General features: G+C 32.9%; 1 protein-coding gene across 4 annotated transcripts in view; it reads left to right on the top strand.

Moving 5' to 3' along the window:
• The window catches only part of SPICE1 (spindle and centriole associated protein 1), a 62,851-nt gene that overhangs the window by 25,776 nt on the left and 13,435 nt on the right, over positions 1–23,640 (top strand). For all 4 annotated transcript variants that reach the window (XM_074301206.1, XM_074301207.1, XM_074301204.1 and 1 more), the window contains 10 exons: positions 3,104–3,206; positions 4,014–4,132; positions 8,498–8,607; positions 10,449–10,588; positions 11,014–11,154; positions 12,660–12,916; positions 13,870–14,001; positions 16,423–16,573; positions 17,054–17,275; positions 22,763–23,244. In XM_074301206.1, coding sequence (XP_074157307.1) covers positions 3,104–3,206; positions 4,014–4,132; positions 8,498–8,607; positions 10,449–10,588; positions 11,014–11,154; positions 12,660–12,916; positions 13,870–14,001; positions 16,423–16,573; positions 17,054–17,275; positions 22,763–23,244 — 1,857 coding nt within the window. The remainder of the gene's footprint in view (positions 1–3,103; positions 3,207–4,013; positions 4,133–8,497; positions 8,608–10,448; positions 10,589–11,013; positions 11,155–12,659; positions 12,917–13,869; positions 14,002–16,422; positions 16,574–17,053; positions 17,276–22,762; positions 23,245–23,640) is intronic.

Here is a 23,640-nt window from a genome sequence, read left to right as displayed (position 1 = left end):
ACCAATAACAATTCATTTTTTTTTAATTGCCACAATACCTTCACAACTGTCAGGTGCTTTGCTGACAACTAAGTGTGTAAAGTATCATAACCTTCACAATATAGTGTTTTGAAAAAAGCAAAAACTTGGTAAGAATTTTTTACATTATGTATAGTGTCCATCTTCAAGTCAAAATGGGCCTTTTAAATTTAAAAATTTTTAAATCGACTGCTGAATTGACAAAACCATTGTGCCAGACTTCTCATTCAGTTTGGTTTAATATACTTTTGTCAAGCATATATTGTGTGAAAAACATTGCCAAGAGTTAGGAATATAAAACTATAAAATGACAGAATCCCTGTCCTCAAGGAATTTACAAGTTGACAGGGGGTTGAGACTTGGATACAAGTAATTATATTACTTCTGTATTTCAAGCTTCCCTAGTGTGATTGCTATATACAGATCACACTTGTACTCCTCTATAACTTAAAGAATTGCCATGGCCCTAAAATTCTTTCTCTGTATCCATTGGTCATAAGTTTCTCAATATATAGATATCTTGGTCCTCAGATATAACAGCTTGTCACTAAGACTGGTTCTCTATTTGAAGACTTTCTGTTTAAAACCTGAACTCTGCCAATGTGCAGCACTACCATGTTATTAGTAGACATCAGTGGAGAAATTTAGTATAGAAAATGATTCATATAAAGAATATAATACAAAAGACTAAGTGAATAGAAAATATAGTGTCTTTAAAAATTAAAGAGATTAAAGAAGGGCAGACACAACTTTTGGAGAAATTATAGAAGACAGTGAATGTGATTGTCTCTTTAAAGAGAATAATGGGTATTAAAAATATTAATAGAATGATAATGGGGAATAAGAGAATATGCAAAAATAAGAGTTGAAACAGATTACAAATAGATTATGTCAAGCCTAGAACTTTGTATTTTATTAGAAAGGCTAATCTGAACTTTTTTTAGTTTGTTTAGTTTTTAGCAATAGTGATATGGTTAGATTTTACATTAAACAGGTTACTTCTGTAGCAATATAAAAGGGTGACTTGAAAAGTAGAGACGATGAAAAAGCAGGGAATTTGGTTAGGAAGTGATTAGAATAGTTTGAGCCAGGATCAAAATGATGTTAATGGTAATAGAAAAGAGGGGATGAATACTTTAAAAATAATTAATAGGATTTGGTACTTGACTGAGTATGTTGAATAAGGGAATGGAAAATTCAAGGTTAAGTTGTGAAAGGTGAAAACTTGGTGAAAGTTAGGTGAAACTTTCTTGGGTGAAAGGTAGTATTACCAAAAGAAATGGGGAGGCTAAAGGGGGAAGAATTTCAGAAGGAAGATGACTGGTTAAATTTTAAACATGTGAAGTATGTTCAGTGGGCCACCTAGGGATTGTAGTCTAGCAGACAACTATTGATGTGGAACTGGAATTAGAAGAAAGGAAAGCTGTCATTATAGATTTGTTAATCATCTGCAGAGAGATGATCACTGAAAGTAATGAAATGAATGAGATTGCCTTGGGAAAGAGTATAAAGAGCATAGAAGAAGGGTGGGAGGAGATATGAGTACTTCTAAGGAGGGAAGAAAAGAAGGATCTAGTGAAAGCAACTGAAAAAAATTAATCAGAAAGGTAGAAAAGAGAACCAAAGGTAGTGTATTGTCAGAGAAGCAAAGTAAAGACAGAATGTCATGTTGGGGATGATTATTAGTTATGCAAATGATGCAAAAAGGTGAGGGAGGAGGAGAACTGAGGCTACTGAACTTGGGCATTAGAGGATAATTGACAACTTTGGAGAAATTATTTTTGGTGAAATGGTAGGAATAGGAGTCAGATCCTCAGGGTTTGGATTGTGTATAGATAATAGATGGAGGAGGAAAGTATAATCTTTTACACATATTGGTGAAGGAGAACAATAGATGAAGAAGTTTATGTCACCAAACCAGCCTTGAGCAGAAGTGGCCCTTGGGTCCCCAGGTTTCTGTATAGTAGAGAGGTTCCTTTCATCTGCTTAGTTTCCCAAATTCAGGGTTCAGTGTAATCACCAAGCCAGTATCTGAGAGAGTACAGAAGTATGGCTGTTTATCTTTTTCTATACACTACGAAGGGAATACTTGAGGCTTGTCTGATGAAGATGGGGTCCAGCTTTGGACCCACTGGAAACAAATGGGCTATGACCTCCTGAAAGTTCTTCAGCATCTTTCCTATTGTGTTCTGACCAGCTTCTCTATGAAGTGAGTGTTCACTTTCTCATTGGGGCCACTTCACTGAGAACTGTCCTGCTTTTTTTTTGTTGCCCTAATTATGGTCTCTGTCTCTGATAAAACTAAGTACTGAGAATTGTCAAAGATCGGACTGATACAGGGAAGTATAGATAAAGAAAGAACTGGGACAAAGAGGGATCCTACTGCTGTTGAAGTCCTGAGGAAAAACAGATCATTTTACCATCCTCAGAGAGAAATGAAGTTAGAACTGGGGAACTTCCTGTGCAAGTTTTTAGAATCAAGAAAAAGTGAAGGGGGCCTAAGTCTGTCTATTGGAGGGTTTAGTGTTAAATGTTCTTCTTCATCTTCCTATATTCTTGTTCTGTATGTTCTTGTTAACAAAGGCCTTTATTTTCTTCCCCAAATGTGGATTCAGAATGGTCAACTAAGAGACAATTTTGAGGGGCAAGTCTCTTCCCTATTTCAAGTCTCTATAGAATAATAAACTTGGGATGATGGGAGAAGAAAAAGTTATATGCCCCAATTGTAAAATACACTAGTTAAGTGATCATTTATAAAATAGAGGAGGTGAATAGGAGGAGAAAGGATGAAGGTATTGAAAGTGGAGCAAGATCAGGCAAATTGGTAATGTTGTTTTAAAGTACAGGACTGGATATAGAATGTAAACAGAGAACAAGGAACTAATTAGAACTAAAAGGGCTTCCCCTCCCCTTTCTAATATAGGAACATTGGAATGACTTGTTAAAGCAAGAAAATAGCTTCCTTATAAGAAATTGGTTGTTAAAATGAGAGCCTTATTTGCATATTTTGTAATTATTTCTCTAGGCTTTGAAGTTTTTGATGAATAGTCATCTCTCTTGTCTCTGTTTCTCTCTCTCCCTCAAGATCCTTTCCGATCACTACCAGATGCAAGATACATTGGAAAAATCTGATGAGATGATGGCTGTAGCAAAAGATCTGTTTGGTGATGCCCCTCGTAGGCGCACAGGTAAATTATTCTTTTATTAATAATAACACTACCAGTGAATATTGAATATAGTACTTTTCCCTTACCAGCTGAATCCATAGGTCAAGTTGATTAATGAATTTATATACACATCTCTGTGAGTTGTCATTTAGCTTGTTTGTGTTCTTTAAGAATTTTATGGGTTAAACTAGATGACCTCTGAAAACCCTGAAAGTCTGAGATTCTATGTTAGCAATAAATAGTGTAGCTATTGGAAGACTAATTACTAGGGTTTTAGAAACATTTATTTAAAGACATTTACAGGAATTGTATAAGGTACAAGAAGTGGCCCATTTAACTTTTATTACAACTAATTACTATAATAAATTACAATATATTACATTTTAATCTAAAAGATAAAACATTTTGTCAAAACAAAACTCACTCTGAAACTAAAAATTAAAGTCCTCTCTCTAAAAGTACATTGAATGATTTGGGTAGTATGGAGTTCTGTGTATGCGGAGTTGGCCTTGGAGTATGGAAGGTGTGGGGCCAAGACCCACTTCTCTTTGGCTTTGGACATGCAATACTCTGAGACTTTAAGTTGGTAGAATAAGTTTTTTATCAGGATTTCTCTAGCCAAGTGAAATTACAGGTCCAGTCCTCTCCCATTCCCTCCAGATGGTGAAAACACAAAAGGAACTTAATCACTTTTGAGTATATCAAATTAGCCTCTTCCATATGGGGAGACATAAGTATCTTAACTGAAAATATAAGAATTTTTAATTTTAATTTAGGACTCAGTATTCCACAAATCAAATAATTGGCTTGCTTCTTTGTCTTCTATAGGATATCCTAATGTAACAGTTGCTCCTGACTCTGAGATTGGTTCCTCCCCTGGCCCTATTGTGTCAAAAAGAGATTCTCTTAATGAGTCAATCCTTAATGAATCTGCTATTGACCCTCAGGTAATGTTATCCAATTCCAACTCTTAACAGTACATTAAAGGCTGGAATTAAATTTAAGCTTTGCAGTTGAAACTTAAAATAATTAAAGTAGTATCAAATGTGAGAGTATGGTGATTGCTCAATTGCCCTGAATGTTATATGTACTATTTAGTAAATATTGTGCCACATAACCATAAAGTGGTCTGATTCCCAAAACAACATGCAAATCAGCACCATCCTTTTATGGTGATAGGTCCTGTACATTATTAGTACATTTAAACTATAGTGGTTTTGAGAAATGAGGAATTTACTATGTAGAAAAATGTTATACTATATCACTTACTAATTGGAACCCAAATCCCAAGGATAGCTTATATTAAAATATAACAAAATATTCTGGGAGAAAATAAGGACAACCTCTAAAGATTATCCTGGAAGCAGTAGATTTTTAGCCCAATCTTCTAATTGACCTTATAGTGACTGATGTCTTCTGGAACTAACAGTGGAAAGACCACTGGACATGGAGTCAGAAAACCTTCCTTGGAGCCTTGGCTCTGAGGCTAGTTATATGACCTTGGGCAAGTTCACTTAACAGTTCAACTCATTTCCTTAGCTAGAGGATGGGAATAGTAATACTTAACCTTTCTGTCTTTTAGGGTATTGTGAAGATCAAATAAAATAATCTATTTAAACTACGTTGTAAACATTTAAGTTAAGTATTAGATAGTTACGTTATCAAATAATAAATCATATTTAACATCCTAATTATTAAATTGGTTATGTAAACTAACATTGTTTTGAAAGATTTTCAGCAATAAGGGTCAGTTCAGGTCATAGATTCCTTAACCAGAAAATGAAATTAACTAGACTCCCTTAACAATTTCATGTACCAAATATTTCTATGCAATCACTATTTTATTCAATGTAATGTTTCATAGAACTGTCTAGTAAGGCATTTTATTTAGTAATCAAGAATTCCTGTATATTCCCTTTTACCCTTGTAGAACATCACTGCAAATCTGAAGTACATAGGGAGAGAAGCCCTATGAAACAAAGAGGGAAAAATCTTTATAGAATAGAGTAGAAATAAATTAATTCATAAAGTAATAATTCAGAATTTATAACCATTTGTATGCTTTTTTCATGTTTAGTAAATAGATAACTTCTTTAGCTATCATATCAAAAGTGGTACTGTAACAGCAGTTTAACTTTGTAGTTGAAATTGTTAAAAAAAAAAAAAAAAAAGAAAATTCTTTTAAAATATCATAGACATTCCTATCACCAGTTAATGAACTAATTATAATTTATTCTTATTTGTTAAAGCAGCTTCTATAAGGACCTCTTCTTTGAACACTTGAAATTCATTTCAAAGTAATGAAATATATTTTTCTTTAAAAGTATTCACTGATCTTATATTCTCAAAGATTTCAAATTTCTTTCTCTTGATTCATTATTTTTCAATTAGCAATTTTTTTACTTAGTTAAATTTACAGAAACTTCATGATGTAGTGATATAATTCATAGAAACTTACATACAATAATTTTCTCTTTTTTTTACTTTTTTAAAATTAATTTTATAATTATAATTTTTTGACAGTATATATGCATGAGTAATTTTTTAATAACATTATCCCTTGTATTCATTTTTCCAGATTTTCCCCTCCCTCCCTCTACTCCCTCTCCTTGATGACAGGCAATTCCATACATTTTACATGTGTTACAGTATAACCTAGATATAATATATGTGTGTAAATCCAATTTTCTTGTTGCACGTTAAGTATTGGATTCCGAAGGTATAAGTAACCTGGGTAGATAGACAGTAGTGCTAATATTTTACATTCAATTCCCGGTGTTCCTTCTCTGGGTGTAGATGTTTCTGTCCATCATTGATCAGCTGGAAGTGAGTTGGATCTTCTTTATGTTGAAGATATCCATTTCCATCAGAATACATCTTCATACAGTATTGTTGTTGAAGTGTATAGTGATCTTCTGGTTCTGCTCATTTCACTCAGCATCAGTTCATGCAAGTCTCTCCAAGCCTTTCTGAATTCATCCTGTTGGTTATTTCTTACAGAAGAATAATATTCCACAACCTTCATATACCATAATTTACCCAACCATTCTCCAATTGATAGACATCCATTCATCTTCTAGTTTCTAGCCACTACGAAAAGAGCTGCTACAAACATTTTGGCACACACAGGTCCCTTTCCCCTCTTTACATACAATAATTTTCAACTGAGATTTAACTCCAGCTATCACCTAGGGGTATTTAATTAATAAAATGTTGAAATAACTATTATAAATCATTCTTATAAAGTAATCAATATTTAAGACAGCATAATTTTCTGCTTAGGCCATTCAATCTGTATAGGAAACTGATGGTACATCTGTGCCATCTGCAACTCATAATCCTAAAACAATTGTCTGAAACTCTGAGAGACTGAGTGATTTTGACTGTGTTTACATAGCTAGTATATATCAGAGGCAGGATTGAATCCAGGTTTCTCAACTCCAGTGCTAACCATTTAGGTGCTACTCCATGCTCTCTTTCAAGGATAGTCTTATAATTTGGATATTTGAAAACTTTACAGAATCTAACTTAAATCTTTCCTTACCACTCAGCATAGAACTATACAGTAGGATCTTGATAAGTGATGTTGACTCTTTTTTTTTGTTTTGTTTAGAAAAATTTTTTTAAAGTAGCTAGACATAAACTATTTTGAGCTAATATAGTTAAAAATGGAATTCTGTTAATATGTTATATCTAAACTATCACTTTATACTATACATAAAATTATATGCTGTATGTAACATATAAATAGATTATTTATATTAACATAATATTTATAACAAATACAAAGACACATACAACATACATTGACATCCCACTCATATGGAGGTCAGAGTTTTAATAACCTCAGCCCTTAAAAGCTCTGAATCCAGAAGTGACAAGCATCTCTGAGCTGTATAGATGTTAAAATCACAGTGCTAAAGATCATATACTTTAATTCATTGGCAAGGCTCTGAAATCTTATTCAGAGCTCTTCTTTATTTTAGGTAAGTTTTATAGTGTGGATTTTTTAGTGTTTTTAGCCCACATTAAATTAAAAGTAAGGACTAGAAAGATTGTTAACAAAAAGTGGTAGTTGACAACTAGGAAAGACATAAGAAAATTAAAAAAAAAAAAAAAAACAGCATAGGAAAGACATACATACAAAAAAGCATCATGGTCTCTAGTTAGTAGAGTAGCCACTGAGGAATTCAATTACAATAGAGTAATTGATATTCATAATAATGACCCTTGGTCTTCAATGAATGATTGATTACATATATATATATAAACTTCTGTTTAAAAAGATAGAAAAATACAGAATATATGTTAGGAATATTATATCGGAATGTTTAACTAGTAACTTAATATTTCTAAAGGGTTAAATTTTACTTAATTTTGAAAAAATTGTTTGGAACATAGTCCCTGACAGTGTTGGATAAATGTTATATATGCATTTATTTTTGTCCAGAATTAGATTAAATTGAGACTTTTGCAATTTTGAATTTATGTTGATAATATTATTCCTGACCCAAAAGAGAATTCTTTGTGTTGTATGAAATGAAAGGAAAAAAAAAAAAAAGCCTATTATTTTCTTTCGGATCAGTGGAATTTGCCTACCAAAAATTGCTTAACCTTGATCAGTTGATCTCAATGCCTAGGTTTGCAAATTAGGAAGCAGGTTCTTATTAATTAGGGTTCATTTAGTAAAGAAAACAGTGATATTGTAGAAAAAAATCTTAGATGTGGGTTTAAATCGATGCCTTCTGTTTATTAACTGTGTCACTTAATTTGTCTGATCTTTCATTTCTTCATCTAAAAAAATCTGTAAAATCACTTTTTAATGCCTCTCCTGACTAAATTGTTTAATTTTATATGTAACAATAGAAAAGAGTCCTGAGGTTGGAATTCACAGAACCTGAATTGGGCAATTTATTTTAAATCTCCAAGCTCAGTTTCCTTATCTATTAAATAAGAGTATTGAACTAGCTGATCTTTAAGCTTGCTGTATAGATCAAAGCTCACTAAACTATGGCCTAGACTGCTTGTTATAATTGTGTTTTTTTTTTTTTTAATAGCTATAAGAATTATTATTTTTTTAACATTTTAAAAGATGTATCTAAAAAGAAAAAAAAAATCTCAGCATGCAGACTGTTTAAAAACAGACAGGCTATCATTTGCCCACTCCTGATCAAGGTCAATGATTCTGTGATCCCCAATGGGGTATAAGTTAAGACATATCCTCCAAGTGATTTAGTAGCTCGGTAATTACAGCGTAAAGAAGGGGAGAATTGATTTAAATTTATAATTTTTTATGATGTATTCTGAGGTAGGCTCTTAATGAAGAAGAAGAAGGTGAAGAAGTTGTAATCAGCCAGTCAGAAGATAGTGAAAGTGAATTGGATGGCTCTCTGAACTTTCAGTCTAATATAAGAACAGACAGGTAAGAGTTTGTGAAAGAAATCTCTATGACTCTCTGCTTCTAAAACTATTTCATATATTTATTGTACCTTCTAAGAACCATATTCCATTTTTGGAATTGGAAGCTTTTCCAAAAGAATCAGACTTCTCTACTGACATTGAAAACACTGGTTGTTGTTGAGTTTGTTCTTTACAAACATATTTTTTTTCATCCTAGGAATGCTTGTGGCTTAAGCTAATATCACAGGTGTGATATAAGAGAAGGGAACAAAAAGGGCTACTGGCACAATGGTTAGCTGTCTTTAGACTAGTATAATAGGAGGAAAGGTGGTTGTCAACTATAGAAAAGTTTCTTCTTGACCACTGCATAGTGCTTAATTCTCCATAATCATTTTTTACTGATCACAGGAGGAAATGGCTAGATTTTCTATATCTCCCATAGGATAACCCTGTCATGGGACCAGTAGCCGACACTTCCAAAATTAACTTCCAAAATTCAACATATCCAAAATGGATTCAGTATCTTTCCTTTCATATTTCCCATCATCCCAGTTACCTCTTAGAGAGCAATACCATCCGCCCAGATCCTCAGGCTTGTAATCTGGGAATCATCCTAAAATCCTCACTATTTCTCATTCCCTCTTATCCAAGCTGTCCATCTGTCAAATTGTCTCTCTTTTGACACAGCTATCATTGTAATGCAGGGTTTCGTAATCTCATGCCTGGATTATTGCAAGAGCCTGCTGTAGGTCTGTTTGCCTCAGGTCTCTCCCTTCTCCATTGTCCTCCACTCAGCCATCAGATTGATTTTCCCAAAATACTAATTTGACCATATCACCTCCCTACTCAGTAAACATCAGTGCCTTTCTTTTGTCATATGTCTTCATAATCTAGTCCACTCATGCCTTTCTAGTTTTCTAACTCTGAGCCAGGGACTCCTAGCTGTTCAATGAACAAGACTCATTATCTCTCAACTCTGGGCTGTCCCTCAAACCAGTAATAGTTAGCCTCCTCAGTTCTGAGTACTGACCTTTATGGCTTTAAATCCTATCCTGAGATTCCACCTCCTACTTGGATCCTTTTCTAACCCCTCTTTATTCTGGTGCCTTCCCTCTGCTGATCATTTGTATATATTTGTTTGTATGTTGTCTCCCCCATTAGATTGCAAGTTCCTTGAGGGTAAGAACTGTCATTTGTTCCTTTTTGTATCCCCAGATCTTGGCACATTATCTGGTACATAGTAAGCACTCAACTAATATTTTATTTTATGTAATTATTGCCTCTGTCTTTTGTTAGGTTAAATGTTCTGCTTTGCTTCCATTTTTTAATGTTAAAACTCACATATATCAATTTTCAATTTACTGTGAAATATATAGTAATGAAATTTTTACTCAATTATTTATTTATTTATTTTTATTTTATTTTACAGTGTAGGCTTTTTCTTCTTTCAAATTTAACTTTCTTTTAATAAACATATTGTACAATAGCATTGATTATTTAAAAATCTACTTTCTGTAGTTGTCAGTATCCTTTTCTCTAATAATTTTTTCTTACTGGCAGTGAGACTTTCTGTTTGGACCAAGAGACAGTCTGGTATAATGGGTTGGAAGTTAGAAGACTTAGGTTCAAATCTTTGCTTGAACAGTCAGATTGATTTTTAAGCTAGTCAGTTGCTGAGCTCAGTGTCTTATTTATACAGTACTAGAACTGGAATGGATAATCCATAAGGTATTATGAAATGTTGCTATAGCATGATTCTAAAAGTTCCTCTAAAGTGACCAAATTGGACAGTTTTAACAGACTTGTTGGAGTTTTATTATTACTTAAACAATAACTATTTATGAATGTGTAATTGATCTCAAGGCTTCTTCAGCGCCTGAATGAAGAGAATTCTGAATTCATTTCTAAGTTATGTATAGATACGCGGCAAAAAATTGCCACATCACAAAAAATGACTCCACCAACCACTCCAGCGGTTGCTGCTCCATCATTGGAAAATAGAGGTTAGTTCTTACATAATTTTTAATACTGTTCTTAGTAGCCCACATTTACTACATAGTACTTTAAACCTTTTACATTGTTTTCTTCACCACAATCCTGCGAGGAAGTATTGTCCCCATTCTGCAGGTAAGAAAACAGAGTTCTGAACAGAGAAATTAAATGGCTTGCCTAGAGTTACAGATAAGCATCAGAATGGGAATTGAATTTAGGCTTTCTGGCCCTAAATACATCACTGTCAACTGTCCCATGATCCATCAAAGAACGGGACTACTCTGTTTTTTTTTTTTTAACAGAACAGAGCCATTATGCAAGGAGTATCAATTGATTTTGCCCACATTAGCCTAATTGAATGTGATACTGATATTTTTGTTAATTTAAATAACTTTGTATTTTGTTCATGTGAGGTGAAGTTGTTTCCTTTCAACAGCTTTGAATGGTACTCAAACAGTCAAGAGGATCCAGTCAAGACTGACACCTGAGGAATCTGCACAGAATGTAGATGCAAATTATGTTGCGGGGCAAGTGCTAAATCCTAACTCAAGAAAACAAAAGCAGCAGTTAGCCAAAGGTTTAATTTTTGTTTGTTTGTTTTATTTATAAAGATTGGTTATATGTTTTACTTATTAGAACTGTTTTGGTGCTGAATAGAATTTTCTTCCTAGCATATGGCCAGATTCTAAGCTAAAATGGAAGTATATTGATTCCAGGAAATTTCTTCTTGTTTCAACTAGCTCTGTAGAGAACTGATTCTATTTGCTATAGTATGTTCTCTCTAACTACAAAAAACAAAACTATATCAAATATGTATTTTATTTTATCTTTTTATATTTCATTGATGTATTTTGTTTTTAGATTGTAGATGACTTACCCCCAAGCCATGTGAAATCTTTTGAGATCTTTTGAAACAAAACAAAACACTTAATATGGTGATCTCATCTGAAAATGTATATTGCATTCCACATTTGGAGCATTCTCTACGTCTCTATTTTTAAATTGTATTTTACAAATTCTGTTTTTCTCCCTCCCATGCCCCATTCCATTGGGAAAAAAGAAAAGCAAGTTTCATGTAACTAACATAACATAGTTAGGCAAAATAAATTCATTGGCTTTATACAAAATTAAAAGTTTTATTTTGCATCCTAACTGTATTATCTTTCTGTCTGGAGGTGGGTAATGTATTTAATCAAATTGGTCCTCCGGAATCTTGGATGGTCATTGTATTGATCATAATTCTTATAGTTTTCAAACTTATTTGCCTTTACATTATTATATGAATTTTAAAAATTTTGCTTGTTTTATTCTTGATTAGTTTATTAAAGTCTTTAAAATTTTTTATTTTTATAAAAGACATGTTATAGTTTAAATTATTCTTCTGCTTCTGTGTACTTTATTTTACATCAGTTTGTATCATTCTGTTTCTTTGAGATCATCATGTTTTATAGAACAATAATATTCCTTACATTCATATGTCACAAATCATTCAGCTATTGGACATCTCTATAATGTCTAGTTTTTTTGCCATCATTAAAAAAACCTATAATTTTCTATGTATGGCAACTTTTTCTTTTCCTTTGTTTTTTTTTTTTGAGGGGGGGCGGATATATATTAGGCAGTGGTATATATAGGTCAAAAGACATACATTATTTCATAACTTTTTGTGTATAATTCTCAATTGTTTTCCCAAAGGTTGTAACCATTCACAGATCTACCAACAATGCATCATTTTGCCTCTTTTCCCACAGCCCCTCTAACATGTCATTTTCCTTTGTGTCATCTTTGCCACTTTTATAGGTATGAAGTAGAATCTCAAAATTGCTTTCATTTGAGTTTCTCAAATTAGTAGTGATAGGTAACTTTTTTTTTCCCCCAATATAGCTAAAAGTAGCCTGCGTTTCTTCTCTTGAAAACTGCTTGTTCCTGTCTTTAGACCATTTATCAGTTGGAGAATAGCTCTTATTTTTATAAATCTAAATCAGTTCCGTGTGTCTATGTGTTCACTAGCTTTTTATATCAGGTATTCAGATGCATCTTTGCCTTGTTTTTAATTAAAATATGCTGCTTTCTTACTCTCAGTGAAGAAAAAACCAGATATTTCCAAGATGAAGAAAAACGTTTCTTTCAACAATGTAACTACCTCAGATTTACCAAGTGGTGATGGCTCCAGCCTGGATACCCTGAAACACATGATACATGAAGTGGAGCATGAAATGGAAGAATATGAACGATGGACAGGGCGAGAAGTCAAGGGATGGAAAAATAATCAAGGTCTGACTGGTTTTACCTTATCCCTAGTGAGCTCCCTCTGTCGGCTGGTGCGCTACCTTAAGGAGGTAAGACCTCAGTATTTTATTTTAATTTATTCTTCACTGTGTTATAAACCTAAAAGTAGTCTAAACTGCCAAACTAAATACAATAAACCCTTGACTATATATGTTAGTAATGTATATAAAGGGTTCTGTACTTTAAATATTATCTGCAATAAAATTTTAGGTTCAGAAACATATTTGCTGGGTATAGTGAAAGTCAGAAAGATAAGGAAATCCACACTAGTTTTAATTGGAGCCTAAACACAATGTAAGTAGGAAGAAAAATTTACTTCACATAAGAATGAAACATGTCAGACCAAATATAAGTAATATCTAACTTGTATGCCATTTTGGATTATTTTAAATTGCCACAACTGACAACTGATCATAAATAAAATTAGACATATGAATTAGTTTGCTCTTCTTTCATGATTATAATAAAGGTACCAAAAAATTTACTGTATTCAGCTTCTTTGTCACCATTTTAGAAATTGATATACAAATAAAGGAACTGTGAATTTTTTTTTTTTTAAATCTAGGTCCTTTTTACATTAAAAAAAACTCATGGGAATTAAGTTCTAGCAATAAAAATCACACCGAGTTAAAAGATACTACCAATTTTTTGACTCTTATTTATACACTTAGTCTTGAAAATACTTAATAATTTGAATTCATTGTTATTTATCTTAAAATTTCTATCCAAATTGTCATTAGTATAGTGTTGGACATGCTATTATCCTCTTACCAGATCTCAATTGAAATCAGCCTTCAAATTGTGTTACTTTAGGAATGGTTTGTATTATCTAAAATTCTGCCTCATTTAAAATAATTTTAAAAGTAACTTTAAATTATGACATTTTGATTAGCAGTGTAAGGCATTTGTATTTCTATGTATAAAGGCATGTATTGCTTTTAATCCTCAATTCTCTTCCTATCCTTCACCCTTTTAACTTGAGAATTCATTACCTTTTTTTCAGAGTGAGATGCAACTACGTAAGGAGGTTGATACAAGGCAACAACTGGAAGTGGTATTAGGTGATCATCGAGAATTGATTGATGCCCTGACTGCAGAAATTCTCCTTCTCAGAGATGAAAATACTGCTTTACAAGTACTTTAATGAGATTCCAAGCTTTTAATGTGTGACTATTTTTGAAACCTATTTTAAAGATTTAATAAAGAATTATGTAGTACAACTGTTGATGGTAATAAGTTTCAGTATTTGAAACTAGTTAATTACTTATCAATTATTTGTTCTCATTACCATTGATAAAATTTGTTGATCACTTGCTGTGTACTAGATTTTGTGTTATATATGGAATGTAGAAAGAAGCATATAGACATGGTTTTACCATCTATAAGAGTTGATGATACCTTCTAAAACAGTATGGATTGGCTCATGCTGAACTACTTCTTATTTACTGTAAACAAAATACATCATAATCTTCAAGGGTCATTTTGTAATTATATTGTGTGCCCTTTATAATTGTATCAAGTATTTATATGTTCCAATAACAGTTTAAAAATTCCTACAGAGATAATATAGAGTAGCAGTTTTCAAATTTTAGATTTCATTTATTTAATGAACAAGTTATATTTAAGATATGATTCTTTAGGAATGTTATTTACCTATAAAGTAAGTACTATAAAGTAGTACAGTGGAAAGAGTCCTAGCTTGGAAGTCAGAGGACCTGAGTTCAGATCTTACTCTGTGTTTGGGCCATACCTGTGTAATCTTGGACAAGTCATTTAATCATCTTGGGCCTGAGTTTCTTTATTGTAAAACAAGAAGTTTGGACCAAATGGATCTTGCTCTAAATCTGTGGTCCGATTGCATTATCAGTCTGTTTCTTTGATTATGTGTAAGCAGTATTAAAAAAAAAGCCAAATGATAGTAGTATTTTCTATCTTATTTTAGAAGTCTTCATATGAAGACTTACTGACTCTCTGTTGAGGATGGGATAATGGGCCTTCTTGTTCTAATCTGAGTTGGATTGAATAACTTCTGAAGCCCAACTCCAAGATTCCATGAAAGTGTAGTCAAGTTCTGAAGAAAAACTATAGTCAATAGAATTATTACAAGTGAGTTTTTGGCAGAATCCTGCCTGCAAGATATGAGTTATTTCTTGATTTTTTTGGAAGGATTAAGGATAGTGTAGCTGGCAGAAAAAGAGTACTTGGAGAGATGTGATGAAGAGACATAAAAGATAATAGAATAAAAATATTTTGTTGTTTGATTGTTTGTCATGTCTGGCTCTTATTTAGTGACCTTATTTAGTATTTGTTTGACAAAGATACTGGAGGAATTTGCCATTTCTTAAGCTTATTTTTCAGATGAGGAAACGGAGGCAAATAGAGTAAAATGACTTGCTCAGGGTCATACAGCTTGTAAGTGTCTGATACTAGATTTCAGAAAATTACAGAAGCCAAATTTAGAAAGAGCATCAAGGAGGAATTAGGCAGTTATTATAATTTGTTGAGACTAATATTGAGGCTAATTGCCACTGCAAAGCAGTATTGAGATGAGGAAGTACCCATTCAGAATTATTTCATTCAATTGACTTAAAGTTCAATTCTTTGTTATTCCCAATGCAAGAAGATAGTGTAGTTGAAAAAATATATGGATTAGAGTCAGATGGTCTAAATTGGAATCCATGTTTTGTTAACTTTTTTATAAAATGATAGGCTTGGGCTCCAGAATTTCTAAAGGCCTTGTCAGTTATAGAACCTCAGGTCCTGGGATCTAGAAAACTTTTTTTCTCCCTAAGCTTTTCTTTTATTTATTTAATCTTGTGGTTTTATTGTCATTTATTTGCTGTCATCTGTGCTTAATTTCTTTAATTTCTATTATAACCCTAAGTATTTCTCAGGATAACTTGCATAACCTTTTTTCTCCCCATCTCTTAATTGTTTTGGTACTTTACTTTTTTGCATTCTAATTGAATTTTTATTTTCTTGTGTTGGTGTGTATGTTTACCTTTTTTTTTTTTTTTTAATTTTGTGTCTTACTATGTTGGTGAATGAAGGGGACAAGGGAATAGGTGGAGAAGAGGAACCTAGTTCTCAATTCCAGTATATTGAATCAATTGCTAATTTCATTCAATTTAGAACATAGGCCTTTGGATTCATACTGCCTTGTACATTAGGTTATCAACCATAAAGAAAATAAGTATAGTAATTAGTAGCTTTTACTTGTCTTGAAATAGCATTCATAAAAGCTTAGGGAGTTGAGTAGCAGGAAGGTAGATTTTAAGATCTTTTAGAGCAGAAACTTTTCCTCAGAGCTTAGTACAGTGCATTTGCACATAATAAATACTTAATATCTGTTTAATTGAATATCACAGGGAGTCCTTTTTATTCTGTTAAACTAGAATAAAATTATCCTGATCTTCCTAAAATACTTTTAAATTATGAGTTGGATTTTTTTCTCTTAGTATACTTATTTTGTTTTTCCTTTTTCTATTTCAGATGCTTTGACCTCAAGATCTGGGGTGGGTTATTTTAATATTTCTTTTTCCTTTATCTCCCATAGGCAAAATTGCAGCAGTACATGGTAACAACTGATGAGCAATTAATTTCACTCGCACATGCCATTAAAAATATCCCTGTAATAGGATCTAACAGAGAAGAAAGCCCAGTCTCAGAAAGGGGATTGGCAATCAGAAGCATTGCCAATAGTCAAGGTATATGTGTGGTAATATTGAATAATGGGAAAGTATATTTGGGTCTTACTGGATATTTGAAATTCTGTTTTTTCTTATACTATTGAGTGTGACTACAAAATAATGATTTTTGATATGTAACTTGTAAAATCATTTTCATTATTTTGTAATAAGCACACTTCATTATCCATCATGACCTTATGAATCTTGAGAACTTGCAGTCCTTGAGAACTCATTATAGTGATGAATATAATCTCCTGAAATGCCAAACAGAGTTTGCCTATAGTCTTCTTGATAGCTGCTCAAAGCATTTCTGTTTCCCACCATTTTTCTAAAGCCACATTCTGGAGTTAAAAGCTGAGGCCTTGTTATTCAAGTTGGGAAGTCAGGAGCCCAAGTAATGGAAGATATTCGTGTGGATGTGCCCATTGGTGATATGATTCCTGACTTTTATGTACTTTATTAGAGTCTCTCTCTCTCTCTCTCTCTTTTTTTCTTCAGAGGCTCCAGTTATAAATGATAACATCTCTGTTCCATTGATATTCAGAAGGGAAGTGACTGAATTCCCCCAGGAAGAACTACCTGTTAAGCTGACTCAGTTGCCAAATCCCCCAGATGGTTCGGGTCTTGTCAGCAGTTTACCAGTCCATATGTTTGAGCCAGCTGTTATGCTAACACCTCCTAGGCAAAAAAGCAACCCAGAATTCCCTCCAATGCAGGAAGGTAAGAAAGCTTCTAATTCATCTCAATAAACATTTCCTAAGTTCTGACTGTATTAAAGGCCTAGTGTTAAGTACTGGGATTATGAAGATAAAAATTAAATACTCCTTACTCTTAAGGAGTTTACATATTACTAGGGAGAATAAATATTTGTAAATAATAAATACAAGATATTTGGGGACAAAAAAAGTACTGATTACTTGGGGAATGGAAGGGAAATTATAAAAGGTTTTTTATAGGAAGAAAAAGAATTATAAGAGGCAGAGTACATTCTAGGTTTACTGTATCACTTGTGAAAATGAGAATGGTAAGTGGTATTACCAGAATATTCAGGATGTGGAAAAAGAGCAATAAGAAGTGAGACCAGATAGGTAGGTTGGAAGAATTGGACTATAGAGGGAATATGAGATTGAAGAGTATTTTAACTTAAGGCAATAGAAAAGTATTGTAGGTTTTTGAGCAGATGAATAACAGATGCATGATTGGTGAAGAGACTGAAAACAGGGAGACCAAATAGGAGTCAGTCGAGGATGATTAAGATAGTGGTAGACATGTAAGAGAATAAGAGGGGATGGATTCAAGAGATGTGGATGTAGAACCAGCAAAACTTAGGAACTGGAATTAGGAAAAAGGAAGAGTCAACAGTGACTCAAAGGACTGGTTGATTGGAATGAAGTTAGTGTTTTCAACAGAAATAGAAGGACTGAGGGAGGGGCAAATTTAATGAGGGAGATAGTGAGGTCTGTTTTTGAAATGTTTAGAAAATTCTAGTCATAAACTATAATTAATATCTAGCAGGCATTTGATATAGTTTATTTCAGGAGAAATGTTATTCCCTTTTGAAAATCATCTGCATAAAGATAATAGTTGAATCCTGGGAATGAATGGAATCACCAAGGGAGAGAAAAGAAGAGAACCTGGAACAGAACTCGAGGAGGTCCCTCAGGCAGGACACCAAAGAAGACCCAAAAAAAGGTCATCAAGTTAGAACTCAATTTGGAGTCCAGGAGAGATCAAACTGATTGGAGCAGAACTAGACGATAGCAGTTGTCATAGAAACTAGAGAGGAAGAGATTATTTTTTAGGAGGGGGAAAAGTCAGCAGAGCTGTGGAAATGTCTAGTAGGAGGAGGATTGAGAAAAGGCCATTGGAGTCAGCAGTTAGGCTACCCTTGGAGAGAACCAGTTTCAGTTCAATGGTATGGTTAGAAAAAAATTGAAGGGTTTTGAAAAGGGATAGAGGGAATAGAGCTCAAATCTTACAGTGGATTTTAGATGAGAATGTAAAAGTAAATGTTAAAGAATCTTGAGGAAGGACTCCAGTGCACAAATTATATCCTCTATGTAAAATTTGTGGAAGATACAGACAAGGAAAACAGGGTGAAAAGGCTTAGATATGATTGACATTTTTGAAGGGAATGGCACATTTATGACATTTCAGATCAATGAAAATTTTCTCTTTTTCTCATTCTTAATTTGAAGAAGTATTGAAGTAAAATGTAAAAAGACTAGTTTAGAGCCAGCTAACTTAGTTGGAAAATATTTGATAAATTGAAGCATACTGTATCTGTTGTATTTGGATTGTATTTGGAAGTTTTAAAAAAATCCAGCTCCTTTAATTTTTAAAATGCTTTAAGAATTCTTGCAGACCCCAGGACCAGATGGATTTACAGGTGAATTCTACCAAACATTTAAAGAACAACTAACTCCAATGCTATGTAAACTATTTGAAAAAATAGGGATTGAAGGAGTCCTACCAAATTCCTTCTATGACACAGACATGGTACTGATACCTAAACCAGGTAGATCGAAAACTGAGAAAGAAAACTATAGACCAATTTCCTTAATGAATATTGATGCTAAAATCTTAAATAAGATATTAGCAAAAAGACTTCAGAAAATCATCCCCAGGATAATACACTATGACCAAGTGGGATTTATACCAGGAATGCAGGGCTGGTTTAATATTAGGAAAACTATTAGTATAATTGACCATATTAATAATCAAATTAATAAAAACCATATGATCATCTCAATAGATGCAGAAAAGGCATTTGATAAAATCCAACATCCATTCCTACTAAAAACGCTTGAGAGTATAGGAATAAATGGACTATTCCTTAAAATAATAAGGAGCATATATTTAAAACCTTCAGTAAACATCATATGTAATGGTGATAAACTAGAACCTTTCCCTGTAAGATCAGAAGTGAAACAAGGTTGCCCACTATCACCATTACTATTCAATATAGTACTAGAAACTCTAGCCTTGGCAATAAGAGCCGAGAAAGAGATCCAAGGAATTAGAGTAGGAAATGAAGAAATCAAATTGTCACTTTTCGCAGATGACATGATGGTATACTTAGAGAACCCCAAAGACTCTGCTAAAAAGCTATTAGAAATAATTCAGAATTTTAGCAAAGTCGCAGGATACAAAATAAATCCACATAAATCCTCAGGATTTTTATACATTACCAACACAATCCAACAGCAAGAGATACAAAGAGAAATTCCATTCAAAATAACAGTCGATAGTATCAAATATTTGGGAATATATCTACCAAAGGAGAGTCAGGAATTATATGAGCAAAATTACAAAACACTTGCCACAAAAATAAAGTCAGATTTAAATAATTGGAAAGACATTCAGTGTTCTTGGATAGGCCGAGCGAATATAATAAAGATGACAATACTCCCCAAACTAATCTATTTATTTAGTGCTATACCAATCAAACTCCCAAGAAACTATTTTAATGACCTAGAAAAAATAACAACAAAATTCATATGGAAGAATAAAAGGTCGAGAATTGCAAGGGAACTAATGAAAAAAAAGTCAGAGGAAGGTGGTCTAAGTGTACCTGATTTAAAGCTATATTATAAAGCAACAGTCACCAAAACCATTTGGTATTGGCTAAGAAATAGACTAGTTGATCAGTGGCATAGGTTAGGTTCACAGGGCAAGATAGTGAATAAAAATAGCAATCTAATCTTTGACAAACCCAAAGATCCCAAATTTTGGGATAAGAATTCATTATTTGACAAAAACTGCTGGGAAAACTGGAAATTAGTATGGCAGAAACTAGGCATGGACCCACATTTAACACCACATACTAAGATTAGATCAAAATGGGTCCAAGATTTAGGCATAAAGAACGAAATCATAAATAAATTGGAGGAACATGGGATGGTTTACCTCTCAGACTTGTGGAGGAGGAAGGAGTTTGTGTCCAAGGGAGAACTAGAGACCATTATAGATCACAAAATAGAACATTTTGATTACACCAAATTAAAAAGTTTCTGCACAAACAAAACTAATGCAAACAAGATTAGAAGGGAAGTAACAAATTGGGAAAACATTTTTACAGTTAAAGGTTCTGATAAAGGCCTCATCTCCAAAATATACAGAGAATTGACTTTAATTTATAAGAAATCAAGCCATTCTCCAATTGATAAATGGTCAAAGGATATGAACAGACAATTTTCAGATGATGAAATTAAAACTATTTCCACTCATATGAAAGAGTGTTCCAAATCACTATTGATCAGAGAAATGCAAATTAAGACAACTCTGAGGTATCATTACACACCTGTCAGATTGGCTAAGATGACAGGAACAAATAACGATGAATGTTGGAGGGGCTGTGGGAAAACTGGGACACTGATGCATTGTTGGTGGAGTTGTGAAAGAATCCAACCATTCTGGAGAGCAATCTGGAATTATGCCCAAAAAGTTATCAAAATGTGCATACCCTTTGACCCAGCAGTGCTACTACTGGGCTTATATCCCAAGGAAATACTAAAGAAGGGAAAGGGACCTGTATGTGCCAAAATGTTTGTGGCAGCCCTTTTCATAGTGGCTAGAAGCTGGAAGATGAATGGATGTCCATCAATTGGAGAATGGTTGGGTAAACTATGGTATATGAATGTTATGGAATATTATTGTTCTATAAGAAATGACCAACAGGAGAAATACAGAGAGGCTTGGAGAGACTTACATCAACTGATGCTGAGTGAAACGAGCAGAACCAGAAGATCATTATACACTTCAACAATGATACTGTATGAGGATGTATGCTGATGGAAGTGGATTTCTTCAACATAGAGAAGAACTAATCCAATTCCAATTGATTAATGATGGACAGAACCAGCTACATCCAGAAAAGGAACACTGGGAAATGAATGTAAACTGTTATTTTTACCTTCTGAATCCAATTCTTCCTGTGCAACAAAAAATTCGGTTCTACACACATATATTGTATCTAAATTATACTGTAATATATTTAACATATATAAGACTGCTTGCCATCTGGGGGAGGGGGTTGGGGGAGGAAGGGAAAAAATCTGAATAGAAGTAAGTGCAAGGGATAATGTTGTAAAAAATTACCCATGCATATGTACTGTCAAAAAATGTTATAATTATAAAATAAAATAAAAAATTAAAAAAAAAAAAAAAAAAAAAAAGAATTCTTGCAGAAAGAATAACTGCTGTTTTTTAAAAAATTGGTAACTTTTTATTATTGTAAAAATGGTTAAGAAATATTAAATTGCTTTATAGTATATCATAAAAAATTCTATTAATTTTCATTTAAGTAAATAAACCTCTGATTTTAGGGACAAACAAGTGAAGAAATGGCATCACTGAGCATTGATGACTTTTTTTGGTCACTTTGTGAAAAGGAAAAAGAGATATAGAATGTTAGTCTTTAGATGATAATGAAATTTGATTGTTATACTTCATAATCCTATCTTTCTAGCTAAATAGGTAGATATCTATAATTATCCATTTATCTATATGTTATTTCAATTCTGATAATAACTCCTATTATAAAATCATTTCCTATTATAAAATCTTCAGAGATTTCAAAAACTGAGGACATGAGAATAGATTCTCAGTAAAAATAAAATGGAATAAAATCTTTAATTGATCGCAATTTGTGATTATATGACAACTTTTATTTATCTGACCCTTTCTTCATAGATATTGGGTAAAAGTTTAAAGAGAGAAAACATTTTCCCAAGCATACTGAAATGTTTCTAAAACTACTATTACAATGTTTTAATTCAGATGATTTTTATCTGTTCATTAAAGCAAGAACCTTTATAGGTGATACTTTGTTAACCTACTTTAAATTATTTTATATTCTTGAAAGTTGTAAATTGTATTTCTTTAAAAGAATTCACTAATTTATGTCAACTTTTCTCCTATTCAACAAATTCAAAGAACACCAAGTACTGTGCTATGTCCTAGGTGTATAAAAAGATTAATAAGACTTATTCCGATCCTCATGAAACTTATCATTTAGTCGGAGAAGCTGTGGCATATGAATAAATAACTATTATACGTAATTAGATCATGTTCATAGGAGGACAAAATGTTATTTAGCTTGAATTAGTTTATCATGAAGATTATTTTAAATTTTTAGATAAGAAATTTAGCATGGGCTTGTTACAGATTAAATTTTATTGCTCATTTCTTTATTCTCATTTGTAGTATTGAGGAGGACAGTTCAAACTCGTCCTGCCCCACGTATTCTTCCAAGTGTAGAAATAACTGAGAAGGAACAAAATTGGGAAAAGAAGAACTTGCCTAACCCTGTCGAAATTCCAAACTCAAATGAGGAAAACCGTCTCTTCACCCAGAGATGGAGAGTTTCTCATATGGATGAAGATTTAGAGAACAAAACCCAGCCTTTATTTACCAGCATGTCACAGGCCCAGTGCCCTCCTTCCCATTTTCAGCATTCGGGGAACCATACTTTTCCAAAAGAACCTCCAGTACTTGGAGATGGACAGCAACTAAGAACAAATGAGCCTTTCCTGCAGAATAAAGATCTGATGGCACGAATTGCTGAATTAACACTTCAAAATTCTGCTATTAAAGCACATCTGAACAATTTTATAGGACCTTCAGGGGAACAAGGAGATGGACCTCAGGATCCAACCAAACTGGAAAATATAAATGACATGACAACAGTAAGTACTGATCACAGATTGCCTGATTGGAGATGAATTTAGGTTTTATTTAATTAATTTAGTATATTGGTAGATTTATTTCTTCTTAGTATACATAATTGGTACTTTTATAGCTGTCACTGGAATTCTTAACATTTTTTAATTAATTGCCATAATTTGTGGTTATTATTACTTTTTAACTAAAACTAGACTGTCCTTTGAATTTCATGAGAAAGGATGCTATGTACCTATAGTCTTTAACTTATGAAAGGTCTATTTATCAAAATTTTAATTTTAGTTATTTGTAGATTGAAATGTTAACTATCCCATACAAACTTATAAACAGTGATTAGGTTCCTAGGCTAGCTCATAAAAGCCTGTTTACCTATAGTAGAACTGACTATAAAGTTTATATAT

Source organism: Sminthopsis crassicaudata, chromosome 3 (genome assembly GCF_048593235.1).
Source record: "Sminthopsis crassicaudata isolate SCR6 chromosome 3, ASM4859323v1, whole genome shotgun sequence".
Classification (NCBI taxonomy): Eukaryota; Metazoa; Chordata; class Mammalia; order Dasyuromorphia; family Dasyuridae; genus Sminthopsis; species Sminthopsis crassicaudata.
This window is presented reverse-complemented; position numbering and strand designations above follow the sequence as displayed.